The sequence below is a fragment of the Contarinia nasturtii genome, unplaced genomic scaffold (assembly GCF_009176525.2).
Source record: "Contarinia nasturtii isolate CC-2019 unplaced genomic scaffold, AAFC_CNas_1.1 Cnas_scaffold_695, whole genome shotgun sequence".
NCBI classification, from domain to species: domain Eukaryota; kingdom Metazoa; phylum Arthropoda; class Insecta; order Diptera; family Cecidomyiidae; genus Contarinia; species Contarinia nasturtii.
In genome coordinates this window covers 6770128-6797029 of record NW_022198046.1, presented here as the reverse complement: position 1 = coordinate 6797029, position 26902 = coordinate 6770128, and the positions used below count along the sequence as shown (strand labels likewise).

General features: G+C 33.9%; 1 protein-coding gene across 3 annotated transcripts in view; it reads right to left on the bottom strand.

Annotated features, from left to right (window-relative positions):
• LOC116340793 (probable nuclear hormone receptor HR38) overlaps window positions 1-24884 on the bottom strand; it is a 51593-nt gene extending 26709 nt beyond the window's left edge. Inside the window, exons 1-2 of one of the 3 annotated variants that reach the window (XM_031767455.1) lie at window positions 24464-24884; window positions 23135-24143 (exon numbers count right to left, since the gene is read on the bottom strand). In XM_031767455.1, coding sequence (XP_031623315.1) covers window positions 23135-23372 — 238 coding nt within the window. In that variant the 5' untranslated portion in view covers window positions 23373-24143; window positions 24464-24884. Of the gene's footprint in view, window positions 1-23134 lie in introns of all 3 variants that reach the window. The other 2 variants (XM_031767456.1, XM_031767458.1) reach the window with 2 other exon arrangements.
• Between the last annotated feature and the right edge of the window lie 2018 nt (window positions 24885-26902).

The following is a 26902-nucleotide window of genomic DNA, read 5'->3' as shown; positions in this document are numbered from 1 at the left end:
CATTGTTGAATATATGTTTCACTTCTTCAACGCTTTTGCACGTATTCTCGATTTGTACGCCATCCATCGAAACGGATTTCGTTTTTTTTTAAATGTATCGAGTGCTCCAGTTTGTACATCTTGGCTCTTGACGTCGATAGCTTATAAAATCGAGTGGCGAAATTTTGCACAAATACAGGAGTCCAGCCGATCCTGGTTTCAGCCATGTGTCACAATTGAAAAATGCACTCACTTGGCAGCATATCGACAAATTCCACAATGGAATTCTATGCATTACGCACCAAAAATGGTATACACAACAATACATTTAAAAAACAGTCGTCATTTAAATTGCCGCTTAATTGTCGAGATGCAGAAAAATGCACGCACGCTGTTTTCATTGAAATATACGTTTTCGGCTGTTTCCAGTTGAAAAAGAATTTAGGCCATTTTCGCTTCAATGCACGGACACACAAATTATATAAAAATTCAACGTCATATTTTATTTTACCCTCTCTCTCTCTCTCTCTTCCGAATCAATGATAAACCAATAAAAATAACTAAAATGGTTTGACATCGAATCGATTGTGTTTTAATTGTATGTGTTTTTTCTTTTCATTCTCTCGATCGAAAGAATGTAAATTTTCGTCGTGTCTGTGATTTCACAAATATTTTCTTTGTTTTTAAAGTGAGCAATTTTCGAAGCACCGATAAAAATGCCATTGGACACGAAGCGAGAAAAAAAAACTCTCGACCGAAATTATGATGAAAACGAAATGCGCGCGGCAGAGTTGCAATAAAATTGGTTTTCCACATAGCTCACGTTTTCAACAACAATTTGATTGATCGACATTCAATCGAAAATAAAGTTCTTGACTCTTTTTTCTTCTCACTCTCCATTGCTGTCGCTACGTACGCTCGCACCTATCGTCACTTGTCAACCGTGCCACAATTTTGCTTCGAGGCAAACGGTACTGCCACTCTTTTAACCATATCTGAAGGCGTTTAAAGGAATTTTTTCTGTTGTTGTTTTTGCAACGATAAAACCTGACATCTCATTGCGAAATCATTTGATCTTACAGTTCAAAGTGAGGAATTATAAATCTCTCTATTGAGAAAATGCAAAAGCAAAAACATGCATTTGAATTGCGTTCGACGTTGTCGCTGTTTTGCGGAAAATGTAAAGTGCCGATGATCAAAACGACAAAATCGGTGATAATATGAACAGCACATAAATGCCGTTGAATTGACGTTAAAATAAATTCATTTCGAGATGATCAAATAGTGTGCCCTCACTCTATCCGATTAATGGCTGTGCGATTTAGTGAATTGTGCAGAAGAAAAAAAAACATTCTTTTCGAATCGAATGAACTGCAGGAGACAACAACGGCAATACTTTGAAATGGTTAACGAAAAACAGTTTTGACTTTATGATGAAGCTAAATGCGACAATGAGCCGCATTTCAAACGGGCAAAATGAAAAGGAACAGCAAACAGAAATAAAAGGAAAAAGAAATTGTTTGCACGATTTCATTTCCACGTTGTTGCGGTGCGATACTGTCTACACCAATTTATAAATGCGCGATAACCAAATCATTCAACAGCCAAAGTTGGTCCACGTTTTTTGATGGTTGCACATATTCGGCGAGGTAGTTTGGCATCGACAGCTCAAGCCATTTTATGTCTTTCAACCGAAGAAGAAGAAGAAGTGGAAGAAAAACGGCAACGGATTTGCATTTTTCCAATTCGAGCCCCCATTCAGCGAGATGAACAGCCAAAACTGCCGAGTGTAATGTGCATGTTTTACCACAAATAGAACGTGCATGTGCATTATGCGCGCGAGCCTGTCTGAGCTCTAAGCGCACACACCATGTCAATTTCATTTTGTTTTTCGTGCTTGTGATTCCAATTACCGATAAAGATGACTTGTTGTTTTCATTGTGGGGCTCTCTCATTTCAGTTTGTTAGTCATCGTCTCGATTAACACTCATTTTCCCATTCTTTCTTTGTCGTTTTTTTTTGCCACTCTCTTTCTTTTCATTTCTGTTGCAAGAGAGTTTTGTGCAACCGTGCCAAAAGAACGCGCAAATTAAACGTTTCCACCAAAGCCGAAACAAATTATCTACTTATAATTAACTTTAATGATCGTTTTAAGCAGCAAAATCCACGTTTGAGATCAAGAAAAACAACACACCGATCCATCGAACGTAATCTGTGCGATCAGTAATGTGCTAAATGCAAATATCGATATGATGCGCACTTTTATTTTTATTAATTAATGATCAATTTTGTGTGTCGTTAAATTATGAAAAACAGCCATCTAAAAATGTCCAAAGTGCGGTCTTGGGTCAGATTTAGATGCAATCACCATCACACAGCGTGCGCGCGCTCATCTTTTCGATTCTTAATTGAATGGACCATTATCAATGTTCTCTTCACGGTTGCACCACATCTTTCACATCTCTCATTCGATGCGAGCGATTGTGATCGCATGTCAGCGGTAAAGCCATAGGTTCAAAGCTCTTTCTGTTTTCTTCAAAGATTCGATTCAATTATTCGACTATACACAATGGAAATTTTATATATCTTTTTTCGTGTCTTGATAAAAATGTAACTCTTTTTTCCCCTTTTTAAAATAAAGTAAAAGTCATTTCGGAAGAAAATAAATGGAATTTTTATGAAAAAAAAGAGATTCGCGAAGAAGAACGGAGTTTCGCTTGAAGTTTCGTAATAACTTCTCGTTTATTTTCTTGTATTATTTTACGGTTAAATTGCAGACGATGATGCACCCAAAAATTATCGAATGTATGCCGATTACTTTCGGTGAGAAAGACACAAAAAAAAGTGAATTTCGTTTACGTGTAGTGTTAAAAAAAGTGAATGCGTAACACATCTGATTAAAAAGACTTTTATTTCTTTTTCTACATATTATTAAGCGAGATTCATTGCATGCAAGATAAGTAAATAAACGTCATTTCAAATTAAAAACATTTTTTTTTTTGGATAAAAAACATAACATTGAAAGTGCACGTTTTATATTATGAAATCGATTGATTGTTTGATGCGAGAAATAAGTAAAAAAAAACCTCTGAACCCAACTTAAGATAGCGAAATCATCGTAAATTTACGCCGCCAAAAGATAACGAAAAAATATTCGACAACATAAAATCTTATTTTATGCAAATAATTAAATTCAAAGCTGATACTTGGGTGATGCATAACATAATCAAATCGGTGTTTTGACTCTTAATTGATTGATTAAACTTAAAAACAAAAAACAGTTTGAAAAAAAAAGTTTTTTTTTTGTTGTTTATTTTTGATAACGAAGCCATTCAACCGAGAGTTGTGCAACACAATTATTACCGTTGATAGTCTCAGACGAATTTCATCCAACTCTCATATTTGAAAAAAATCTTTGGAAAATATCTTCAAAAAATTGGATCTCTGGTCAGTGTATGTAAAAAGTTCAGTAGAAGAGAACAAACGCTCTGCTTAAAATCGTCGCCAAGGTCTTTTGCCGACGGCATAGATATTGCGATGTTAATAATTCACATGAGAGTGAAATGGAATGATGACATAAGCATATTCAAAAACAACGAACCGGCACGCACAGCTGTAGTGTATCTAAATGGTGTTATCACTTGAATTCGAAAAAAACGAGACAAATCACAAGCAGATGTACGTACAAAAAGCATCATCTTGTCAATAACATTGAGCTAGACACGAACGCGAAAAACCAGCTAGTTGGATGAGGCAATTCCATAGAATTACATCTGTATGGTGTGTATATAATTGATAGGCGCTAAAAATCCACTTCTAAATTATAACAAATTATATGTTTGCGCTCATTGCGCGTTTACATTTCGATTATTAAAAAAAACACATATTGTTGTTGGATTTTGTGTGCGATTGTCAAATTTGAAATATTTTATGACCAAGAAAAAACGCAGTGCAGCAGAAAAAATGAAAGAAAGACGCGAAACCGCTAATCCGTTACCAATGAAAGATAAAAATATGAATTTGTTCGGTTCACATCGTATTTCTTCATACTTCGGGATGAAGAAAAAAAAATGATAGTTGATTAATGATCTATGTGATTACCACGCAGCGTTGAGATTAGACTTGTAATCTATCGAGATATGTTCAAATGGATGAATCACCAGCGCCACGGTTGAATTGAATCGTGCCAACGTCGTGGCTTCGAAAACCGTTTGTTAAAAGCGAACACGTGAAATGGACGCTCATTACGTTGACGCGAAGCGACGATAAATAGCATATAAATTCATACCAATTTACCTCAATTAATCAACTAATACCATATCGACTGAGCAATTGCATTTGCCGCATGCAATGCCGTCTGATACAAGGTGGATATTATGTTTTTTGCTCCTCTCTTAAACACGATCAATTTGTCAAGTAATGAGATTTTATCGATGTTCAACTTTTAATTTCATAATTGTGTTTCGGCTGTAATACCTTGAAATCGAAAAACTATCGCTTCGTCCTTTCAACGTTTTAAATACCAAACGAGCGCAAGCATACCATTCCATGCCATGAAATTTGCTAAAGTCATAAAAAAAACCGTTTGGAATTTATTAACAAACAAAATTCTATTGCATAATAGGAATGAACTATTGTCATCTGTGCACCAGATGCTAGCTGTCTTGTATATTTCACTCCTTTTATTTCTCTACTAGGAATTTGTAGTGTCGATTTGTGACAATTTTAATGTAAAACATGCGAAAAACACAAATAACTGTCGCGATGTTGGTTTTTTCTCTCTTCGCTTCGCTTCTACTCTTTGCATAATTGACGGAACGATTGAGAAATACTCAGTTTATACCTATATCGATGTACAAATGTCTTTTACACAGCATCGCAAAATGTATTTCTATTTCAAAATTTATTTCGCATATTTTTTTTTCTTTCTACATTTCAATCATTTTACGAATGCAAAAAAAAATTTGATATTCGTTTAGTTGGAGTCGTGTGTAAAAACGAATGGTCGTGAAGAATTGATTAATTCAATAAGCGCAAAAATTTCATTTTCGATTCGCAACGAAAAGAAACCGAAGTGAGTGAACAAGATGAACAGTTTATTTGGTTTTGAAAAAGAATAAAGCAGACAGTGGGCGAGAAAGAGTGAAAAATAACGAATGGTGAGCTCGAAAAAATTGCGATGGGTTTTCAACTGTGAGGGACTTTGTTGTGTGCTGGTTTTACCCATTTAGTCACTCTTTAATTTTGTTTGAGGCGATCGAAAACGTGAAGAGTGTTTTGGAACGGTGCATTTTGACGATGCAATGAGTCGAATTGGTTTGTGTGTTTCAGTTGAAAACATTGAAAACAACATTTCCAGACTCGGTACATAAATGCATTGGAAGAGAGATTTCTGATCATTTGAGATGAAACGCCAGTCAATCAATGTATTAACGTTCCAAAACCGTGCACCGGTTCGCAACAAGAGGAAGAAATCGAAAAAAAACGCTTCAGACACTTTTTTTCAGTTGTTTTCCAATCGTTTCCCATGACAACTATTAAAAAAATACACCGCATGAAAACATCGAAATTATGATTGTATAAATCATACATTATGTATTTATATTGAATGAATGTTGCATCGAAAAAATCGGACCGCAGTCAGTCAGTCAACACACACGAACAATATCAAATGTGAATCATTCTGACATCATGGTTGCAGTTCAGTTTTTGCATGTTATTACAAGCAAAAAAAATTCCTATAAATATTGCATTTGGAAAATACAGCACCATTTATGAGAGATAGACAACAGGTTGTAACATAATAAATAAGAGACTTCGACGTGTATTTGATGTGATTTCGATTTTTTTTAAAAATTGTTTTGAATTTTTGTTTGGTACAATTAAATGTTAGCACATTCGAATAGATGTACTAGAGACGATGATATCTGTCGATGATTTTATTTTTCGCACGTAAAACAATAAATTCAATGCCAACATTTGGCTAACATTCCCATTGCTGTGAGAATGGAAGGCTAAAATTAGAAGACAAAATTAAAATCATCGATCTGTAACGTTGTACGAAAATTGGTAGTTCGGCTTTGAGTATCGAAACGAAACATGAAAAATGATTCATGTGCATACAGAAATTGCTTGATTCGATCGAAAAATGTAAGCCAATATTGAATTACATTGTTCAAAGCGCAATGGTAACCACTGGTTCCATCATTCATAATAAAATACTACCTTTAACAATATCCATTGGAACATACATTGTTGTGTGTTTTCCAGTTTTTTTTTCGTAGCATTGAACACCAGAGCGAAGAGAGGCGCGCAAAAAAAAATTAAACGAGATTGAAACGGTATAAGAGTTCCGATTGATTCATCAAGATTGGGCAGATTTATAGTTTTATGCGTTTATTCGGTATATACGAACAAGAGATTGTATTGCTGCGAAAAGCGTTGCGTGATATTATGACAATGTGTCATAAAGTTGCAACAACAAATCATACATGCATCTCTCATCTCTCGGTCGTGAAGACTGTGTCTCGAATCACATCTCATAGATTTTATGTTTCTGCTCAATGTGCTCGCACGACATCTTATCATGGACTTTGCCGTGCGACTGCCGAAAAAAAAACCCAGACAGAAAGCGTTTAAACGAAACGAATTTTATGGTTTTGATTTTATGGCCTCTCCTATTCCGACCACAGTTTGTGTCTTATTCGGACACTAATTATTGGTCTTATGTTTTTATTCAAGCATCCGCTGTAATTCTGCTATTCGATTGTATCGAATGTATGTGCGCTCACATGATCGCTTCGTTTGCGTCTTATGTATGCAAATTAAGAAAGTGTGCATCTGATTTTTGCCGATTTTTTTTTTACCTTGAGAGACGAGAACATTTTTCTGACATCCATTCAAATTGACCATGTTTATACATGACGCTACTGCTGTTTCATTTTAAAAACCATAATGTATACATATTCTCCACATTTGGACACAGACCATAACTCTCAAAACTGAATACAAAATTACTTTTTTTTTATTTACATTAGCATCAACTGAGAAGAAGAAGACGAATGAAAAGACAAAAAAAAACACGATAAACCGGAATGAATTTCACTATCAGCTTGGTGTTGATTTTAACTTTATGCTAAGCACTAACAAAATCAAAGAAATAAAAAAAAATCGTACGATTCTAGGTTTAGTTCCAAACCGAAAGCATAAGACCAATCGGTATTTATTTTGTTGTTACGTCTTCTTCTCAACATTGATGTTATTTTCTCTTTCATCGATCGCTTTTACATAATTGATCTGTATAAATGAGCAAATTTGATGACGATTTTTACCATGCAATCAATGATTTGGATTTATATGTCGCATATCACTGACGTCAATCTTAATAATGGGCAAACTATCTATGCCATCGAATTTGGCATTAACCAATTAAGACACACACCACTTTTTTGAACGTCATAACATGAAGAATTAGTACGTCATAACATAGAATGTAAATTCAATAAACATGTTAAACTTTTGAGAGTGAAAAAATCGGATCATGTGTATGTCAATTTCTCTTAAGGTCAATTCAATTTAATCTGCATAACATAAAACGTGAATGTCGCAGGGAATTTAAATAAAAAAAGGGATAATTGACGATATTTGGTGACGTCAATACGTTTTTGCTTATCGCAAAATTTCTGGAAAAGAGCAAACAAATAAATAAACAAACACATGTGTACATCACAAGCCTACTAATTATCAAATTTGCATATCCAAATTATGCTCAGTAAGCCAATTGGGGACTGACAAACATTTCATCAAATCAAACCATAAAAACTGTTCTATTTCAAGGCTGTGATTTTGTTTAATTATACATGAGAACATAAAAATGTAAGACAAAAAATGATAAAGAGAAGATGTCTTGTTTTGGCAATCAACGAAATAAGTTATCGATGGTTAAAGACAAACGCTTTATTTAAACATCATAACATAAACGATTAGTACGTCATAACACAGAATGTAAATTTAGTAAACATGATAAAATTTTGAGAGAGAAAAAATCGAATCACTTTTGTAAATTTCAAAAATAATATAAAACGTGAACATCGGAAGGAGTTAAAATCGATCATTGGTATACTTGATGATATTTGGTGGCGTCAATGCGTGTGTGTGTGTGTGTGTGTGCATATCGTGACTTTAATTGTAGAATTTTGCAATAAAAATGATGCTGAAAGACAAGACGTTCTTCAATCAATCAAAACATAAAAATAAACATACACACATTTCTCACGTTCACATCATGAGCCTACTAAATGATCCAACTTCATCTAAATGGAATCTTCCATAGTTTTTATGTTTTGAACTAGTATACTTTTGAAATTATCAAATTTGCATATCCAAATTATGCTTGGTAAACCAATCGAGGACTGTTTATTTTGTTAGCGCTTTGGCCCGAACATATCATCAAATCAAACAATAAAAAACTGTTCTTTTTCAAGGTTGTGATTTTCTTTAATCATAGATGGGAACATAAACAGGGAAGAAAAAGAGCTCTTCTTAGAGCTTCTAGAAGATGTCATATATTGCGTATAAATAGTACGAATTTCCATATATTTTAATGAAAAAGTATGCGATCAGCGAACGAAATTCGCACATAATAAATAAAGTAATCGACATGAGTCCGGCTCTCGATTGAGTTTAATCTACTGAAATTACCACATCGACAAACTCCAACATATAAAATAGCAAAAAAATTTCAATAGAATTGCAAAAAAACATACATCGACTTGATTATTTATGTAAATATTAATATTCCACACAATTGACCCAATACTCCATGACCATAAGAAACGAGAATTATTCTGCGAAATCTGCACACGCACGCGTAAGCACAAACCATTCAAAGTACGACCGGTTTGGTGTGTTTTCTTCTTTTTCCGTTTTGTTCATCTCTCGTCGCTTAAATTCATAATAATTTTATTCTTTTGGCCAACGTTCTATTCAATCTATAAATCTACGCACACGCACTCCTTCCAGTCTAGCTCGATTCGGTTTGATTTTATGAGCTTCGTATACATTTATGATGGGATTATGAATCTTGTAAAACTAATTCATAGGAAAGATCTCTCGCTCTATCGTGCATGCAACAAAATTTTATGATAGAGCACGCATGAACCGCAAATATAAGCACACAAGAACTAAAATGAATGCCATCAAATCAATAACCATTAAGTGGTTATAATTTGGTCGAAAGCACTGTGCCGCAAGAATTTAACCATCTAAAAATACTGCTTAATTATGAATACTATGTATGTATTGTGTGTATTCAATTCGAATAAAAATGTTGAATGGTATCTGCACGCAACTCAATAATAGATAACTGGGTGTGCAGCACTCACATGGTCATATATATTTTTTTAGATGAAACGAACAAAAAAAATCAATAGCTAACCTAGAGAAAAGAAGCTTCTCAACCAAATGGAAAATAAAAATAAATCTTTAAGCAATGTTAACTAATTAATTGGAGGACTTTATTGATAGAAAGCAAGCCATTAAAACATTGCTTCGAGGATTATGCAACCACACACACATACTACCACAAATACGAAATCAACTTAGATAAAATATGACAAGTTCATATGCGCAAGAAGAGACACAAAAAAAACGGTTAAAATGTACGCGCATCGTACAAAATAAAATGTTGCAAATATGGATTTTTCGCCAACTTTAGCGCACTAGGCGAGCATTTTCACAAATTGCGACGACGCTGTTAATTGTATCATGATAATCCGCTATTTTTCTTCTTTGTATTGATGATGGTTATTGTGTGCCGAGAATTGAATATGGCATAGGCGCTATATTTCAGCAAAATATATTGTATATACGCTTTTCTAAGCGTGTGCAATAAAATATATTTTATGTTTATTTTGTTCATTCGCAAATCGTTTCGATGAAAGCATATTGCAAGAATAACCATTTTTAGACTAATTTGACTCAGCACATGAAGATGACTAGTTAGAGGCGATTTGGTTGTGTTAGAATGGCTTTTTCGTCCTTTGGTATGCATGATTAACTGTGTCAACAAGTGTTTAGCGTTGTTTTTGGGTATCGTTTTGTTCACAATTTTCGATATCACGCGTAGTATACACAAACATATCTCAAAGCATTGCATGTCGCATCATTATGTCATCAGGGAGAGAAAGACGAACAAAAAACACACTTAAAAACCGACAATGAACACCAAATATATTTAAATGAGTTTTTTTGTGAGTGTTTCGGTTATTGTTATTACCATTTTGTGTCATTTTGGGTTAGCGGAGCTCAGTTTTTGGTATCGTCTCTTCTCACATACAACGACGAAAAAAAGAATGAATTCATTTATTAATGCGGAATATTACATTTTTTTGTGTATCTTTTTTGTATGTTTGTTTAATATTCACAACAGTTTTGGATGGCCCGATTACCGACTAAAAAACTGTATGTGTATACAGAGACTGCATGAAAACGACATCGTTTATTTATTTCGAATGCTCTTAATCTGTTAATGGAGTAGTTCTTAAAGTGTTGAACATTCCAAACGTTTATATTTATAAAAAAAAAAAAACGAATTCTTCTCTTATTTGAAACAGTTGAATTTGGTTGGTATGACAAAATTGCACAAAAATTCAGTTCCTTTTCTTTGAAACTTCTTCTGGTTTTTACTAATGAAAGCGAATGTGGTTTACGAACAGCATCTTAATGCATGACGTTGTTTCTGTGAAATAATCTGGAATAACGCAGAAAAAACAACCAAACTGAGAATTTTTTTTGATGAATTTGAATAGCTAATAGAGTCAACGTTGTAGAATGGTCCGAAATCTATTTTGGCTCTATATCAAAATATAGTCAAAACTGTGAATATTGTGGATATCTATGGTAGATTTTATAGCCTTCCATATTTATTTCATTCTTCTTCACTTCTTCCGTAACAATATGGTCGGAATACAACAGAAAAAAAACCTTGACGTCTCTAGCGGCAACCGATGAGAATGAAACATTAAACTAAAAAGACGAATGAGAGCGAGAGATATGGAAAGAAAAATTGGATGAGATTAACGAACAAATCGCAATCCATACAAAAATACGTATGGATGATAAAATTTGCACATCTAATGCAAATTTATATTATGAAATTTAACTCATTGAATGCATTCGCTATGTTTAGCATCGATGATTTAACACAGCTCACATTGTGCATTGTGTTATACAATTTGTATAGAGATTTGAAGGATTGAAGCAATCGCACGACCCAAAAGACCAATTAACACTCGATGGCCAATTAATTGGCGAACGATTAAAAATTATGACAACGGGAGAGAGAGAGGAAAAAACGATACACAACACGTACAATGTAAATATACTTCATTTGAATGGTTTCAATTCGATTTAAAACTGAACACCAGTTAATCTCCATTGGAATATATGTTATGCGCGCGCGATCGTTTCACTTATAAATTTTGATGATCATTTATCTGGATTAATCTAGATTTTTGACGTTTCCGTAACAGACACAAAAAACAACAAACATTCATTACAATGTGGTAACCATTTGTTTTGTGTGTTGTTGTTTTTTTAAAGTGTGGCTTGCAATGTGGAAGCGCATAAATTAAGATTAATATCGCTTTCAGCGGCAGCAGAATAATGAAGTTTGGTTTGGAAAAAACTGAAAAAACACTATAGTTTTTACTTAGAATTCCGCATTTTTGTCGCACTTTTAAAAATTATGAAAAATAGCCAACAATAGCAAAGAAACAAAAAATGATACCAAAAGACCTTGACGATTTTTTTCTATTTGACTATCCGGTCTTGATCACAATATTAGATCTCTATCATACTGCAGGCGAATGTGACGATTAAATGTCCAACACACGAGTGGCACACCTTTTGCTTTATGAAAAAAAATTAGGAGAAAAAAACCATACAAACCACCCCGGCGATGTATATTTTATGGCATAAACGATCTGATGGATGCGATAACTGATCATATTATTATTAGACTGCGAGATTAACATCGATTATGATGCATATTGAATGCTGTGCAGATGAAACTTTTGGCCTGCAAAAAGAAAACGATCCAAAGTGAGCACTAGATTTATATCTCAATATGAGATCCAGTGAATAAATTTGCGCATTTAACACTGTTGCTTGGGCTGTTGTCATAAAAGTGGACGAATGGATAAATTTTGCAATGCGTGTGAAAACGATGCAAACGGTGAAGGCTTTTTTTCGATCGAAGCTTACTCTTCTTTCGATTTGGCAGTCAATTAGAGACACATGTACATTGGTGTATGCATCGCACCGCGAAACAATATTGGCAACGTGTCATGATTTAAACATTGTAAATTGAATGTATGTATGAATTATTTATCATTAATTCAAATGTCGAAAACTCGTTTCTTTTTTTTTAACTCGCCCGTTAACTTCTTCTCTCTTTCTTGTGGCAAGTGCATTTACATTCTCAAATGACGAGAGAGCAAAAAAACCCCAGGAAAACTGTCATTACAATGACATATGAATCGAATGATTTTTTTTACTACCGTTGTTGCTGCAGCAGCTCCATGCTTACTGTTGAAATTCTTTTCAATTGACATAGAAATCAATTTAATAAAAAAAGTTGCTGTATTTCACAGCGGTGTGTACAATTCGAGCGGCAAAATAAATTTATAAGTTTCCTTTTCACATCGTAGTCATCACAGTCGCGCCCAGTGTGAACCGTTGTCGTCATTTTGGGACATCATCTCTCGAAGTGATTGACGAATGAAACAAAACTGGTTGCTTGAATGCGACTATTCATTTTGCTCATCTGCATACTCTTTTAGTTACTTTCAATTTCATTTATATATATAAATGCAAAATTAAGTCTTCCTCTCTTGTTACCAAATCGTTTCACATTCAATGGCTCTCTTTTTTCTATTCATCATTTGGCAGAATTAACCATTTTCGGTGCATTCAGGAAATTCAAATATTGTTTATAATCCTGTTGAGGGTGATTTATTTCTGTTACAAATTTTCAAACCTGTTTTCAAACTGACGAAATATATGCCATTTTTTATTTTTATTGGATAAAATTGAAACGTTAGCTTATGATAGAGTTGGCCCGGTTTTTTTATCAATTTTCCTGTACCGATCAATCTTTGATCACTTTTTTTCTTTTCTTCTTCTTCTTATTCTTCTCTTTTTCTTTCTCTCCTTCTGTCTATTGAATCAACACGAATTGCAAACGATGAAAACATACGTACACACACACGCGGCTCTGTTTACATTTGACATATTTGAGTTTTCGGGTGCTATCTTAATTATATTTTTGCAGCAGATTTTGATGAGATAATATAGTATGTCGTCGTTTTCTTCGTCTTTGTTTCTTTGGTTACATTCAAGCGTAGCCCATAAATTTAACGAAAAGCAAATAGCAATTGGCATGAAAACCGGAATATAAGGTGCGAGAGAGCTCGATTACCACGTACAACGTACATTGCTCTCACACGGCACACAAATTTACAAACTCCAAAAGAAATTATTTACAAAATCTTTTTTTTTATTTTTTGCGTTGTTGCACGCGCATTTTAATCTTGTGTATTTTTGCTTGTCGATGCGTAATCTTTTGTGTTTAAATCTTGTTTTGTCATGTCTTGCATATACATTTTATGTGAATTTGATTCGGTTTCGATTTGTATTTGGTCAGTGTGTGTTTCTTTTTCGTATTTCATAAGTAGGAGTTTTATGCATTCCGGGTTTCCTTATTTTATCAACCGAAAAAAAAATCAATTCAGATGATAAAAAATCAACTTATAACTGGTCATCATTGAACCGTTTTGTGTATTTGTTTTATTTTCCAATGCAGATTATTCCATTTTGGAAGCATATACTTAACTCTTTTTTTTCATTCATCAAGTTTGCGAATACATTTTTTGTTTTGAATTTATGGCAATTTGCGAAACACGATATTTTTTTTTCTTCTTCATCATCTTATTATGCGCGATTATTTCATTTTTGTCTATTTTATTGAGTCGACCATAAAGTGAAACATTGTTGGCAACAATGTGTGCGCATTCAAGATGTGCTTTGGCTGAATGAAAACGGAGGAAACAAGTATCCACTTTAATTTGACAGCGTTATTATTGTGAAGAATTGGTTGAAACTCGATAATGTCTGTAATTAGCGTTCATTCTGAAATTCATCTGTTTGCTTTAAAAAAATGACGGAAGGAATGGAACACAAAAATGAAATCTCAACGTCATCAAAACTCTGGAAATGACCAATTCAGCAGCATAATTGTAAACGATTTGTTTTACCGTTTCTTTGCTGAACCGGGAGAGAGAGAGAATATTTCAAATGAACATATGCAACATGTGACTAATTGATTTTTGACATGGCCGAAATGTGCAACGCCATTAATTTGTACCATTACAATTAAGTTCCTTTTATTTGGTGTTTGTGCATTTCTGCAGGGCAGAAAACTTGTTCAGCCAGTTAGTGGAAGACATAGACAGAGAGAGATGATGATGTGAATTAATACCGTGGCATATTTTTTTATTGATTTTCACTCGGTGGGCCTAATGATGAAAAATGGAATTTTGAATGGATTTTAATTGATACAAATCTTTTTATAAATGATGTTATTCAATCAATCAGAGCAAAAAATAAGGGCACACAACGAAAAACAATAATCAGTTTACATTTTCTGCTTTCATTCTGTATGCATTTGTAACTATATAATTTTCCAAATCACCAAAAATTATAATTCGCATTTTTGTTTAATGGCGTTTCATCTTCGTCCGATGTTATCGTAAATGTTTCTTCCTCGCAGGCGAATAAAACTGAAAAATTGTTATAACACACATACACTGCTTAATGTATGGAAATTTAAAGCAAATGTTCGATTGCACTTAAATTATTATTTAAATGCAGGTTTTGATCACCAAACTTGACTCAAACAAATACGCTTTCGCTGATTGCATTGACACAGAACGGCGAATAAAATTGATATGATTTTCTCGTTTTGTTCGTGTTGTTATTTTACTTTTGATTTAATGCACAACATTAAAGAAAATTCGAGTCGATTTGTTGTGATTAATTGGCGAAATGCATATGTTTAATTTTTGAAATGAAATCTCTGCCTTTTTCAAGTCAAGATATAAATCACATTATTGCTGTGTGCCACAATTTTTGGCGGTGCGAATTTCCTTTAGGGGAAAATGGTAATTTTCATGTCCTCCACACGATCGGAAAGTCCATTGGTATGGTATCGCCAATGACAGCAACTATTCTGGACAGTTTGGCCTCATCGATTTCTCCCCTTCGAACAAGAACAATCATTAAATAAATGAATAATTGTTATCTCATTATTTATTAACGTATTTCTTACTGAGCCGCTCATTTTTTCGTCGGATAATTTAAAAAATAAACGGATTTTTTTTCGGTGCCGGGCTTATTTCAAGTTTTGCAGACATGAACAATGACCATATAATTGGATTGAATAATTGAACGGAAAAATATGGATACAATCTAAATGTGGCCACTCTTTTATTTATTACTTGAAAAATTATATTACGTGGCTAATTATTATTATAACTCTGAAAATGAGCGGTCGTGATATGTATTTTTATTTTCCTTTTTTCTTTCGTTTTTGTCTCGACCGAGACCGTTTTGGGAAATTCAATTATTTCTCAATATTTATGTTATCAATCGTCAATATGCGTCGATGAGCTTTGATGATTTTCATCATTAGTATTCACAATGTGCTAACTATACATGTTTTTTTTTTTGCTGTGATTAGAGTTCTCTTTTTCAAAAGCAACAATTTCATTGAATAAACCATTTTCAGAAATGGACATTATTCGGTTTGATATTATTTGCATATTCTAACATTGAACGTGCATTTAAAACTTAAAAATTCTGTTGACGTGTACATTTTCTGTATTAAAAATAGAACTTCTTTCTGTACGTTTTTTGTTTCAATTCTTTCAATAGTTTTACATTCAATTGTATTTTGTAATGAATTAATTAATTCCCTCATTCATTTTTCAAATATCATACTACGCGTGTGTTTGTTGTTTTGAGGGTATACGGTATAGCTTCAATGAATCTTTTTGAATCCCCACTGATAAAAATGAGAAATTGAATGTAGCCTATTTTGATTATTATCAGTCAGTGTCCGAAAATAACGATTGACAGCCGCAATCAAAAACATATGTTGGGTGGATTTACTCATCGCATAGGTGAGCTGTTACCATATGGATGAATACGCAAACCTACGTCATACGATTGACAAAAATAATCGTCAACGGGAGTGAAATCCATTTATAGAAAGTACTCCCTTATCAAGGAAAATTCCATTCAATTTTATGTATCCTAAAGGAAGACAAGAATATTATTGTCCTTACAAATGGATCTACGACTTATTTGAACTGATTATTATTTTCTAAAGCCACACTAATTGCTTTGAGTGTCTTTGAAAACTATTTTTGTTGCCTCTTACACTAAAAATACCGAAAGTATTTTTAAATGCACACCCATTAATGTTCAGCCCTTAAAAATACATTTCATATGAAGAATATGTGAGTTGGAAACAGAAAATACTTAAGCAATATTGTTTTTCATGAATCATTCATGAGACTTTATGAACCATCAAATGTATTATCACCAAGTGAACGATGAAATTCGAATTTATGAAGGCCGACAACATATATTTGGTGGATAAACAATGGCTAAAATCATTGTGTATGAAACTTTTTGTTAAGAATTTTCTATATTATTCATGTGGATCGTAATTCAGACGAACTGAGATTTAATCGCATAGAAATATCTGATAAATTCACCGATTTCGTATGGGAATGCATGACAATTGTCAGGTATTTTTATGCGATAAATCAACACTTGTCCCGCCACTACGCAGTGCACTCTTCCTATTCACATATAGTGTTTGTGTGTGTGTAATGTGTATATCGACATTTTGGTGTTTAATTCAAAAAGTCAACAAATTTCAGAACATTCGTTTAGAGCAATTAGTGTGAATGTATTAATTAGCAGTTTACACGAAACGCCGCATATGGGATTACGTTAAATGATTGAACGTCGCGTCAATGTTGCTGTGTGGTTGTGTGGTTTGCTTGTTGCACCGATTGTTGCATGTTAAATTCATTTAAATTTATGTGATGAACCGAAATTGGTGACGAGTATTAATTTATAATTCAATAGAAGAATGCAATTTATTCGTGTGGAAAAGTTTTGATTTAACAATAGGATGGTCGATTACTTCAAAAGAGCAATATTTTCGATAAGAACATTCGAAATGTATATGTTTAAAAGTGTATTAAAGTTTTAAAGGTATAACACACGATACGATAGCGTCATAGCAAACGAGAAAAGAAAATCCCAATTTTTCAACCAATCTATTTTTGATTAATGAATCAAGTGTAATGGATCCAAAAGCAAGCTTAAATCGATGGTAACATTTCCACCCACAAAATCAATGGGAAAAATCATAACGAACGTTTTGTTGGCCTTCAACCGATTTTGACACCTTCAATGTCAAATAAAAAGACAGTCCTCTACGGCAATCTACGTGCAAAGTAAGTTTTGGCAAGCGAAACTAAAATTGTTTTGGCAAATGCCTCATTAATAGTTTGATTAGGTTATTTTTACTACCGCCAAATATCGCCAAGAAATCGAGGAAAACAACGAAATCACTGCATCATCATTTACGGGGCTATTTTCTCCAAACACATTTTATATGTATAGAAAATCGTTGTGTATTTGTAATGGGCAACAAACTAAAATCGATTATTTTTTATTAAATGCCATGAATTCAGCCAAATAATAGTCATAAATACCTGGCGGTATCATATAAAATGAAAGAGAACAACAACAACTGCGACCGCGACTGCACGTGAAACCAAACTTACCCCATTTGCCGGACCGATTGGAGCGTATACCGCTCGTGTGAATTTTCCAATCTTTTTTTTTTCACTCAATCAACTTCAACGGAATCTAAATATAATAGCGAAAACGCTGTATTTATGCAGTCATCACGAACACGCCACCAAGAGGTTGGCTTCTCAAGACACGAAATACATAGAGCGCTTCACTCACTCACTCTCCCTATCCATTTTTGACGTCATCATAATTTCATCTACGTAAGCAGCATATGTTTGGATGAAGATAAAATAAGCGTTGAATCACTAATGTGGCGAACGCAGAGTGGCGCATAATGATGATGACGACGGAATCGAATCGACAACGACAATAAATTCGTGTCGCATTCAATTCCATGTGCTCAACATTCTATCAGTACAATCAACGATTTTTATTCTATATGCATGAAACTTTTCCTTATTTAAAGATGAGACACACGGCTGGTTTTTTTCGGCACACTCCATTTTTATACCATGAATCGATATCTATTGTCCAATCACAAAGGCTAATAACATGCCCATTAGCTTATAGGAACTTTTGAAGTTACCAAGATAAGATGTCTATGTGCTTCGAAAATGTCTTTAATTAAAATGGTTGCCCTAGTTTCATCGGACGTAATGTACTTTGGACTACAACTCATGAAAATCTTGTTTTTTGGAATTCCAACGAAAAAAATGAAAAAATGATGAACATTTTTTTTAGACAAAATGCGGAAATCTGCACTCTTCATTGTCGAAACAATAACGTGTTCACATGAAAATTGATTCATAAAAATATCCGTATATGTGACAGAAATATTCTTGCATCATTTTTTTTCCTGTGAGAAATCAGAAATGTTTTACCATATCTGTGATTCATATCTTTCCGTTGGCCATCAACGCACGTGGAAAATTCGTTCGAACAATTCGATGACACATTGGTTTTTACTCGAGTATATTGCACCAAGCATTGGTTCGATGGCATCAGTAGATTGCCCACGCGTTACGTTAATTGACGTAACCGTCATTTCTGCGGTTGAATTACGCTTGATGAAAATCTTTCTCGATATCAGATACACAACAATAAACCAGAGAAAAAAAGAATTATTGAATGCTCAGACAGAGTGCCAGCGATCCAATGCAAACACAATGCAAAAGTGAATAAAACCACATTTAGTGCTAACAACAAAGACGTACGTGGTAAATGATTTACAATTAAGATAATTGCGTCGCAGTGCGATCATTGCTATTTTTTCCTTCAGTTTGCTGTTGTCGGTGCTTTTTTCAATTCTTATTGAAACTAAAAAAAACGACACATATTTCGCGCGCGCTTACTTGCACGAGTGTGTAAATTCCTTTAGGTGGTTCGGTTTTTTTTTATTCCGTGTATTTGGTCGCCATATAGTCAATAGACTAATAATAACATCACAGCAATAAAGAATCGCACAAAATAAAAATGAACACAACTCATCATGGTACTGAACGTCAATGTACGTGATCGGTATTCGCAATGCATATCCACTAGCATGAAAGCATGCGAAAACAAAAAAAAGTTAAAGTATTCTTGTTGGCAAAAGCGTGTATATTTTCTACTTTGATTTATATGGATCTTATTAAATCGCGGTTCAAATATAGAATTTATGTGTGCTTTTTTATGATATTGGCCGTTGTCGTCGTCGTCGTCGTCGGTACACACGAAACGACACCAATTGTATTTCCATGTCTGAGGGATATAAAGCATTTTCAAACAAAACACAATTTTACAGCAACAATGTGCCGCACGTCGTGGTTTAATACACACATGACGGATTTTTTGCCGCATTCCGTTTCGTTATCAATTTTGATGGAACGCAAAGTGGAGAGACGCAAAGAATGAATAACAACATCGTTTCACCGTTGTTTTTACGATGTTTATTCACCGGTGGTGTGTTTGTGCTTGTATGTTTGCCGTGTACTGTTCTCAGTGACGTCATTTAAATTGAATAAAACTTCTGACATGGAATTCAAAGGTTTTTGCATTGATTTTACTTTCGTTTGAATTTATACCGAACAAAATAGAAGAAAATCAATGTTTGTGGCGTGAGCCATTTTATTCAACTCGATTTTCGTATTTAATAACAAAAAACCAACCACAATCATGTCTGGCTACTGTAAATGCACATTAAATGCTGTAAATCTTGCTTTGATCTGATTATATGCGTAAACGATTTCCAACACAACGAACGATTGTGTCAATTGTCAACCGACAAAACAAGTCACTCATTTGAAATTCAACGGCTTCCGCGTGCATTACTTGAATTATTGGCATGAAAGTGTCAATTTTAAATCGATTCACAAACAAGCAAACAAATAGAAAAAAACACATACACTCTGTATTCAATTCAATGACTCTTGTATTCCATATAGAGATTTCGAAGCGAAATCAATTTATCCCATAACTCTCTCTCTCTTTCAATTGTGCACTTCGCAGTGCACTTGCAATTTGGCTATTTTCGAAACACACATTGCAATCAAACATTGAACACACAAAGAGTTTTGCCGTTTTTGTTCTCTTCGGCAGTTCACATATTCACAAATGTGGAAAAAACAACGAACAGCAAGAAGAAAAAAATACTGAAGCAAAAAAAGGGATCGAAAAATAGATTTGGCATGAAATAGACTTGCACTCTGTGCAATTGTGACTATAGATAGAAAATTGCAAAAAACAGACACTGAAGAAGCGAAATTGCCAACCGATTTTGTCACACTTCTGCATTTTTTCTCTCTGTGTCGTTTTCTCACTCTTGCGCCTAGTACACGATCAACTTTGTGCACGAAGCGATAATCGCTAATTTTATTGTGCACATTGGTCAAAATTGTTCGGCTATTTTCATCTCAAAGCAATTGTAGCAAAACAATTGACGACGACCAAAATGTTTGTCCGTTCAATTGTCCGGAAATTTTTGTTCATTAAATTTTGGTTTCGGCAATTGCATTTTTGTTTGTCAAAATGAATTCGGTTGAAAGCAAATAAAAAGCGACACTTTGTACGCGAGATAATTATTTAATGACCGAAATCGAAATCGAGCTCGCCGCTCCTAATTAAACAAGGAACGAAAAGGAGGCTATTCTACGACATTAGCAAATTAGTATAATCATCTGCAATTGAAAAGAAAAATGACGAAAAAACATTGCATTCGGCATGAGATCCATCAAAACAAAAAAATCGGCCATTTACCAAAAAGTGTGTGTGTGTGCGCTCTATAAATATATTCATGTTTATAGATTGAAGACAAATAAATTTGAACTGTATTCAAATATTTATGCTGCATTGTATGCGTACCATGATAATCATCGCTCTTCAGTTGTCGTCATCTTCGACGTTATTATTATTATTTGTTGTTCACCATCGATTCTCGTTCATCTGCACACAAAAATTTAATTTCATCGACGCATTACATGACTATAAATACATCGAAGATGCGGAAAAAAGTGAAGAGATGGGAAAAAAAGAGTGAAGAAGAAAAATCAGTGGCCGTAAACAACTCGAGATTTATGGGCGAATTGAAACGAATTTTGATACAAAATTTCCCGCATTCATAATAGGCATCGCCTATCGTGATCGAAAGAACAAATGTAATGTTGCAAAATCATCTGTTCAGCTTTTTCCCTTCTTCTTCTTCTTCTTTTTTTACTGTAAGGACTGTAGGGAAACGATGGGACGCAATTGCAACAAACAGTTGTGCCAAATTTATGCGTTTTATGCAATTTTATTTTAACGAAAAATATTAATTAAATAAATGGACAACCAGTTGGTTGGGTCAAATTATGCTGTGTGAAAATGTATATGCGCGAATATGTTCGTCGCATCAAATACTATTCATATGCGTTAATGCGATGATTAGTGACAGTCAGTTTTTTTTTATTTGTGATGGCATGTCACTTGTGCACCCGATCAAAATAAATAAATCTCGAGGCAAGTGTTTTTATTTGTTTAGTTCAATTTATGAGAGTGATTATCACTTAACCAAACATCAAACTGTGGCCCCGAATACTTGTTTCGCATTATTTATTTTATATCATTATAAATTTTCTAATCACATTGCATTGACTATTATTGTGACATAAATAAGTGTGCGTATGTGTGTGTTTTGTTTATTTTTTTTTTTTTTACTCAACGAAAAATGAAAATGTGGATTATAAATTGACAACATCCATGTTTTTGAGTCTGCCCATTTTTCCTTTGCGTTCTCGATCAAAGTGAACATACATTCTTTGGTTGATTTTGATTGTTTTTGGCAACATTACAAAAACAGCATTTCGTCGCATTCGGTAAATTCTTCTAATAACTTTCTATATCATAAAGTATATGCAACATTTCCGATTTTTCTCGTTACATTCATCGTTCTTTTCGCTCATTCAAACTCCTTGCTAAATTCTTTACATAATTTTTTTTTCTTTGGCTTAAATATTTCTCAACAATTTTTGTTCATGTTTTTTTATTACAAAAAAAAAAAAATAATAATAATCAAAGAAACCATTAACAGTCGAATTATTTTTGTAGCGAAAAATGTTAAAACCATTCACCTAAAAACACATACAATATTTTTGTAACAATGTAAACTCTCTCTTCCGCTCTCCTTCTATCTCTTCCAAATTTTATGCTTCGGAAACAATAGAATATTTTACAACGTCAATAAAAACAATGATAATATATGTTAAAAGCAATTAATTTTGTTGCGAGGTGTCGATAATAGTCTTTCACTCACAATTTCTTTCTATAAAGAGATGACTTGATTTTTTTATAGTTCATTAAAGAAATGAAATATTATGCGATTGTTGTTGAAAGCGAAGAATTGCAACATGGCGCTTAAACCTCTAACATCTTATTTTATGTATATATATAAATAAATGTTTAATGATTTACATAACGACAGCTTATGACTAAAGTTAGTTGAACAAAATCTTAAAAATATTATAAATATGATGAAAGAAAACGAATTTTCGACATCGGTCAAGAATCGACAATCGATTGTGTTGATTGGTAGTGTAAAGTGTTAATAAGGCACTTAAAAAATGCTAATTGTGTTAGCGGATGTACGTAAAACGGGCGCACGACTTGTAAAACTATATTAGAATGCGGAAAGATTGTGTTTTGTTTTGCCCAGAAGCCCAAAAAAGCCAAAAGAAGTAGAAACAAAAAATTCGCGACAAACTATGATGCAAATAAACGTTTACACAAAAAAGAAACAAATACGTACACTTTTTTTCTTCGATAAAATCGTGTGGTTGCGCGTAATTGCTGTTGTTATTGTTAAGATCGCCAATTGATTGGGATGATGGCAGAATGTCACGATGACGGTCGGATAGACCATAAAATTGTGCATCTACTTCATTGTAATTGCTGTGGCCAATCAGTGCATTTTGTTCACTCTCGAGATATTCGTTCGTTAGCGGCTCTTGTTTTACGACAATCAGTGACGCCAATCGTGTTCGCATGTCCAACCGATGTATTTCGCTTGTTTTATGTTTGAATTGAATGCGATTTTGTGTGTGCGTGTTTCTTTTTGGGTCCTACTTTTTTCTTTACCTGTATTCGTCTCTGAAAATGTTGATGATATCGATTCACTTTCTCACCTGATTTATATGGCGTATACTGCACAAATGTTCATCAGCTGTTTCTTTCCAATTCTTTTAAAAAATTATTTCTCTTTTTCGTTTTTCTTTTCTTTTTCTTTGCAAGTTCAAATTAAATTGCTAACGTTTACATTTTTGTTTTCTTCAGTGGCAAAAGTTTATGCGCGCAAACGAACCAACGCGAAAAAAAAACTAGATTGAACCCAGAAGCAGAATGAAGTTTAATGAAATACGCTCGTATCAAGTGCACTGTGCATAATGTTTTGTGCCTAAAATATATTCAGCTTATTTTCTGTGTGTGTGCTAATGTTCATGCATTCGTTCGTAATATAGCTTTAAATTTCTTTGGATTTGTGTTTTTGTTGCTGTTGTGGTTGTTTTTACTCTTTATGGTGCAAATCACAAAATAAATTTATTCTCTTTGAAACATAAAATATACACACCAAAAAATACACAGATACACGACCAAAATAAGGACATATATAATTAGTGTTCATTCAAGTTCTATTCTCGGATCAATTTTCTTTTTGCCAACGACAAATTATCAAGTTCTTTTTTCTGTTCTGTTCCTCCTTTTTGTTACTGTCAATGTTTTTGCTTTGTGTCCTATTTTAATTGTTCACGTTCACAACACTGATTTTATTTTCATGACATACAAAGAAGAAAAAAATAGTCAACAACAACAACAAGAGATAGAAATGTTTATTTGTCTCCCTTTTTTAGAATCAAAAGTGAATATTTACTAATCTCGGTACTTAATAATTGCTTTACATTGAATTGCTTTGATGCATAATGAAATAAAGTGGTAAAACATCAAATAAATGAAATGGTGACGGCCCGAATAGAAATGTATATTGAAAATTGTCAATTTTTCAAAAACACAGATATATAAATAAAATGCGAAACAACGATAATTGAACATTGAGATGAATATAATATCTGATTTTAAACACCTGTAGAGGGTTCATCAACCCTTCTAGGGCAATATCTCTTCTCCTCCAGCACGACAAATTAAACCGACCACCGATTTAAAAAAAAATCTCCAAAATATTGTTCGCTTTTATATCAGCGGTTCATAAATCCTTTTTCTGTTGTTCCGTTTGTTGTGTTACAGTTCACTTTTTCATTTGTCATGAAGTTCACACACACACACACACTCAATTTAAAACTTCTTCTCTTTTATGCTGAAACCGCAAGTGTTAAATTGAATATATCGGTTAAAAAATTTTTTATCACTGTCACTGGTGACGATGATTTTTTTTTCGATGTCGCACTACCGAAGAGCTCTGAACTTTCACTTAAATTTTTTTATTTTATCTGATCGTTTAAAACCGAAAAAAATTGTTTCGTTGCTACTGGACTACAACAAAAAAAACTTGTCCAAAAAACGTTTGAAAAAAGTTTCATCGCAAAAAATGCACAAAATTTTATTGATTTTATTTTATTCAGGAAAATTCACTCGATCCTAGAGGATTTTTTCATTCTGATTGACTTTCGTTACAATCCTGTTTTTTTTTCCCCAAAAAAAAAAAAAAAATCAGCTTTTACTGTATTTTCATACGTATAAAATGCAATGGCAAAATGATGTGATTGAGTTGATTGTGAGAAAAGGGCTTAATATTATTCTTCTGCTGCTTTGTGTACAATACGGCGTCTGAGACGCGACTGAACTTATCACGCGAAATGCACGAGACTATATGATGAATTAAAATAAAGCCGAGAGAACGAAGCATATACACTTTTACTACTAAGTAACTAAAGAAGCGGCTCGCAAGAGAGCGAGAGAAAGAGAACGAGAGCGGATGAACGAGCGCACGTTGACCGTTTATATGTTTCTCTTTTCTTTCGTGCCGTGCTGTTGTTTCGCCTCTTCTATTGTGTATTTTATCCACGTTCACCGTTCCGCATTCGGTTGGTGCTTTTTTTTCTTTTTCTCTTCGGTGTTGTGTTGTTATGTCGATTTTGTTTTCTTCTTTTCTTTCGCTGTGCTCGAGCTTCATTGAAACGTGTGCAACACAGCGATCAAGTGTACACAGAACGCCAGTCGCAAAGCAAACGGCGATATGTGTATAAAACTAACGGACAGCGCAACAAATTCGATATTGTTCCCGATATATGCAGTGTGCACACATCAAAACGGCAAATGGAATATAATGACGTCATTACGATTACGTCATTGATGAATGAATACGACACAAAATACATGTACGGAATATGTCTGTAGAGATCGCGCGTGTTGTGCGGTGTTAACCTGCCGCTTTGCCCGTTACCAACCATCTCACTCTCTCAGCGAAGACTCTGAGAGAGGGGGGCAGATCACACATGGAATATTGTGTGGCGTTGTAATTGCTGGTGCCGTAAACTTACATGAAAATTATACAAGCTGTTCGCGCTTCCCAACACCAAAAAAAATTTCAAGCGATTAAACCGATTGTGGTTCAGTTGTTGGGTATCCCCATTTATTTGTTTTCTTTTCGTTGTTTTTTTTTTCTTTCGTTGCTTGCTCTTGTTGCTGTTGTTGTCTCGTACAATATTTATCTCTGCCTATTTTTGTGCTTTCGGCCTACAACACGGCAGAGAGTGATTTTGGTATACTGGCGCTAAATATATGTGTATAAAAGAATCACAACAACGGTAAAATTCAGAGCCGCCTCTGATTCGAATGCGTTTACATACGTTACTATCCCCGCTATTTAAAATTTAAACAAAACAATTTCTTTACTCTCTTTTAATGTAATTAGTTTTTGTTCATTTACATTTGCCATGTATTGTGCTCTACAAAAAATCAACAGTTGACTTCTGGCGAATAAATTAAATGTTTGAGTTCCAGCGTACGCTACAACGTAAAAATCAAAATAAATTCATTTCATTCAAGAAATAGACACAAGAGTGGGTGAAAGTAAGCATTGATTCCTGTGTTATTCATCGGAATCAAAATATTTGTTAACCATTGTATTTGTTTCCATCGGCATACAATGTGAACATCACATATGCATGATGTAAATGCGTTCAATTTTTTATAAAACTGATTGAATTTGAGAATATCTCAACCGAAAAAAGAACGAAAATAAATCTGAACGTTTATCGATCGAATCAAGTGATGAGGTATTGCAATGAGTATTTACGTCATAACAATGACGTATGCAATATAGATTATCAACGGTTTTGGCTAAACTTCAACGAAACACGATTTCGACGCAACAATGATGCGCATTCGGAAAGGGTCATGCGAATCCGCAAGGATCAAAAAAGAGTTGAGTCAGTGCTCCGTTTTTAAATTAGCTCGTTAACGATTTTCCAGCTAATTTAACGACATTAACATAGCGTGGGTAATTGGTGTATTTTTCGCAACACCTCGTACAATCAAGAGACAGCACACACACACATGCCCA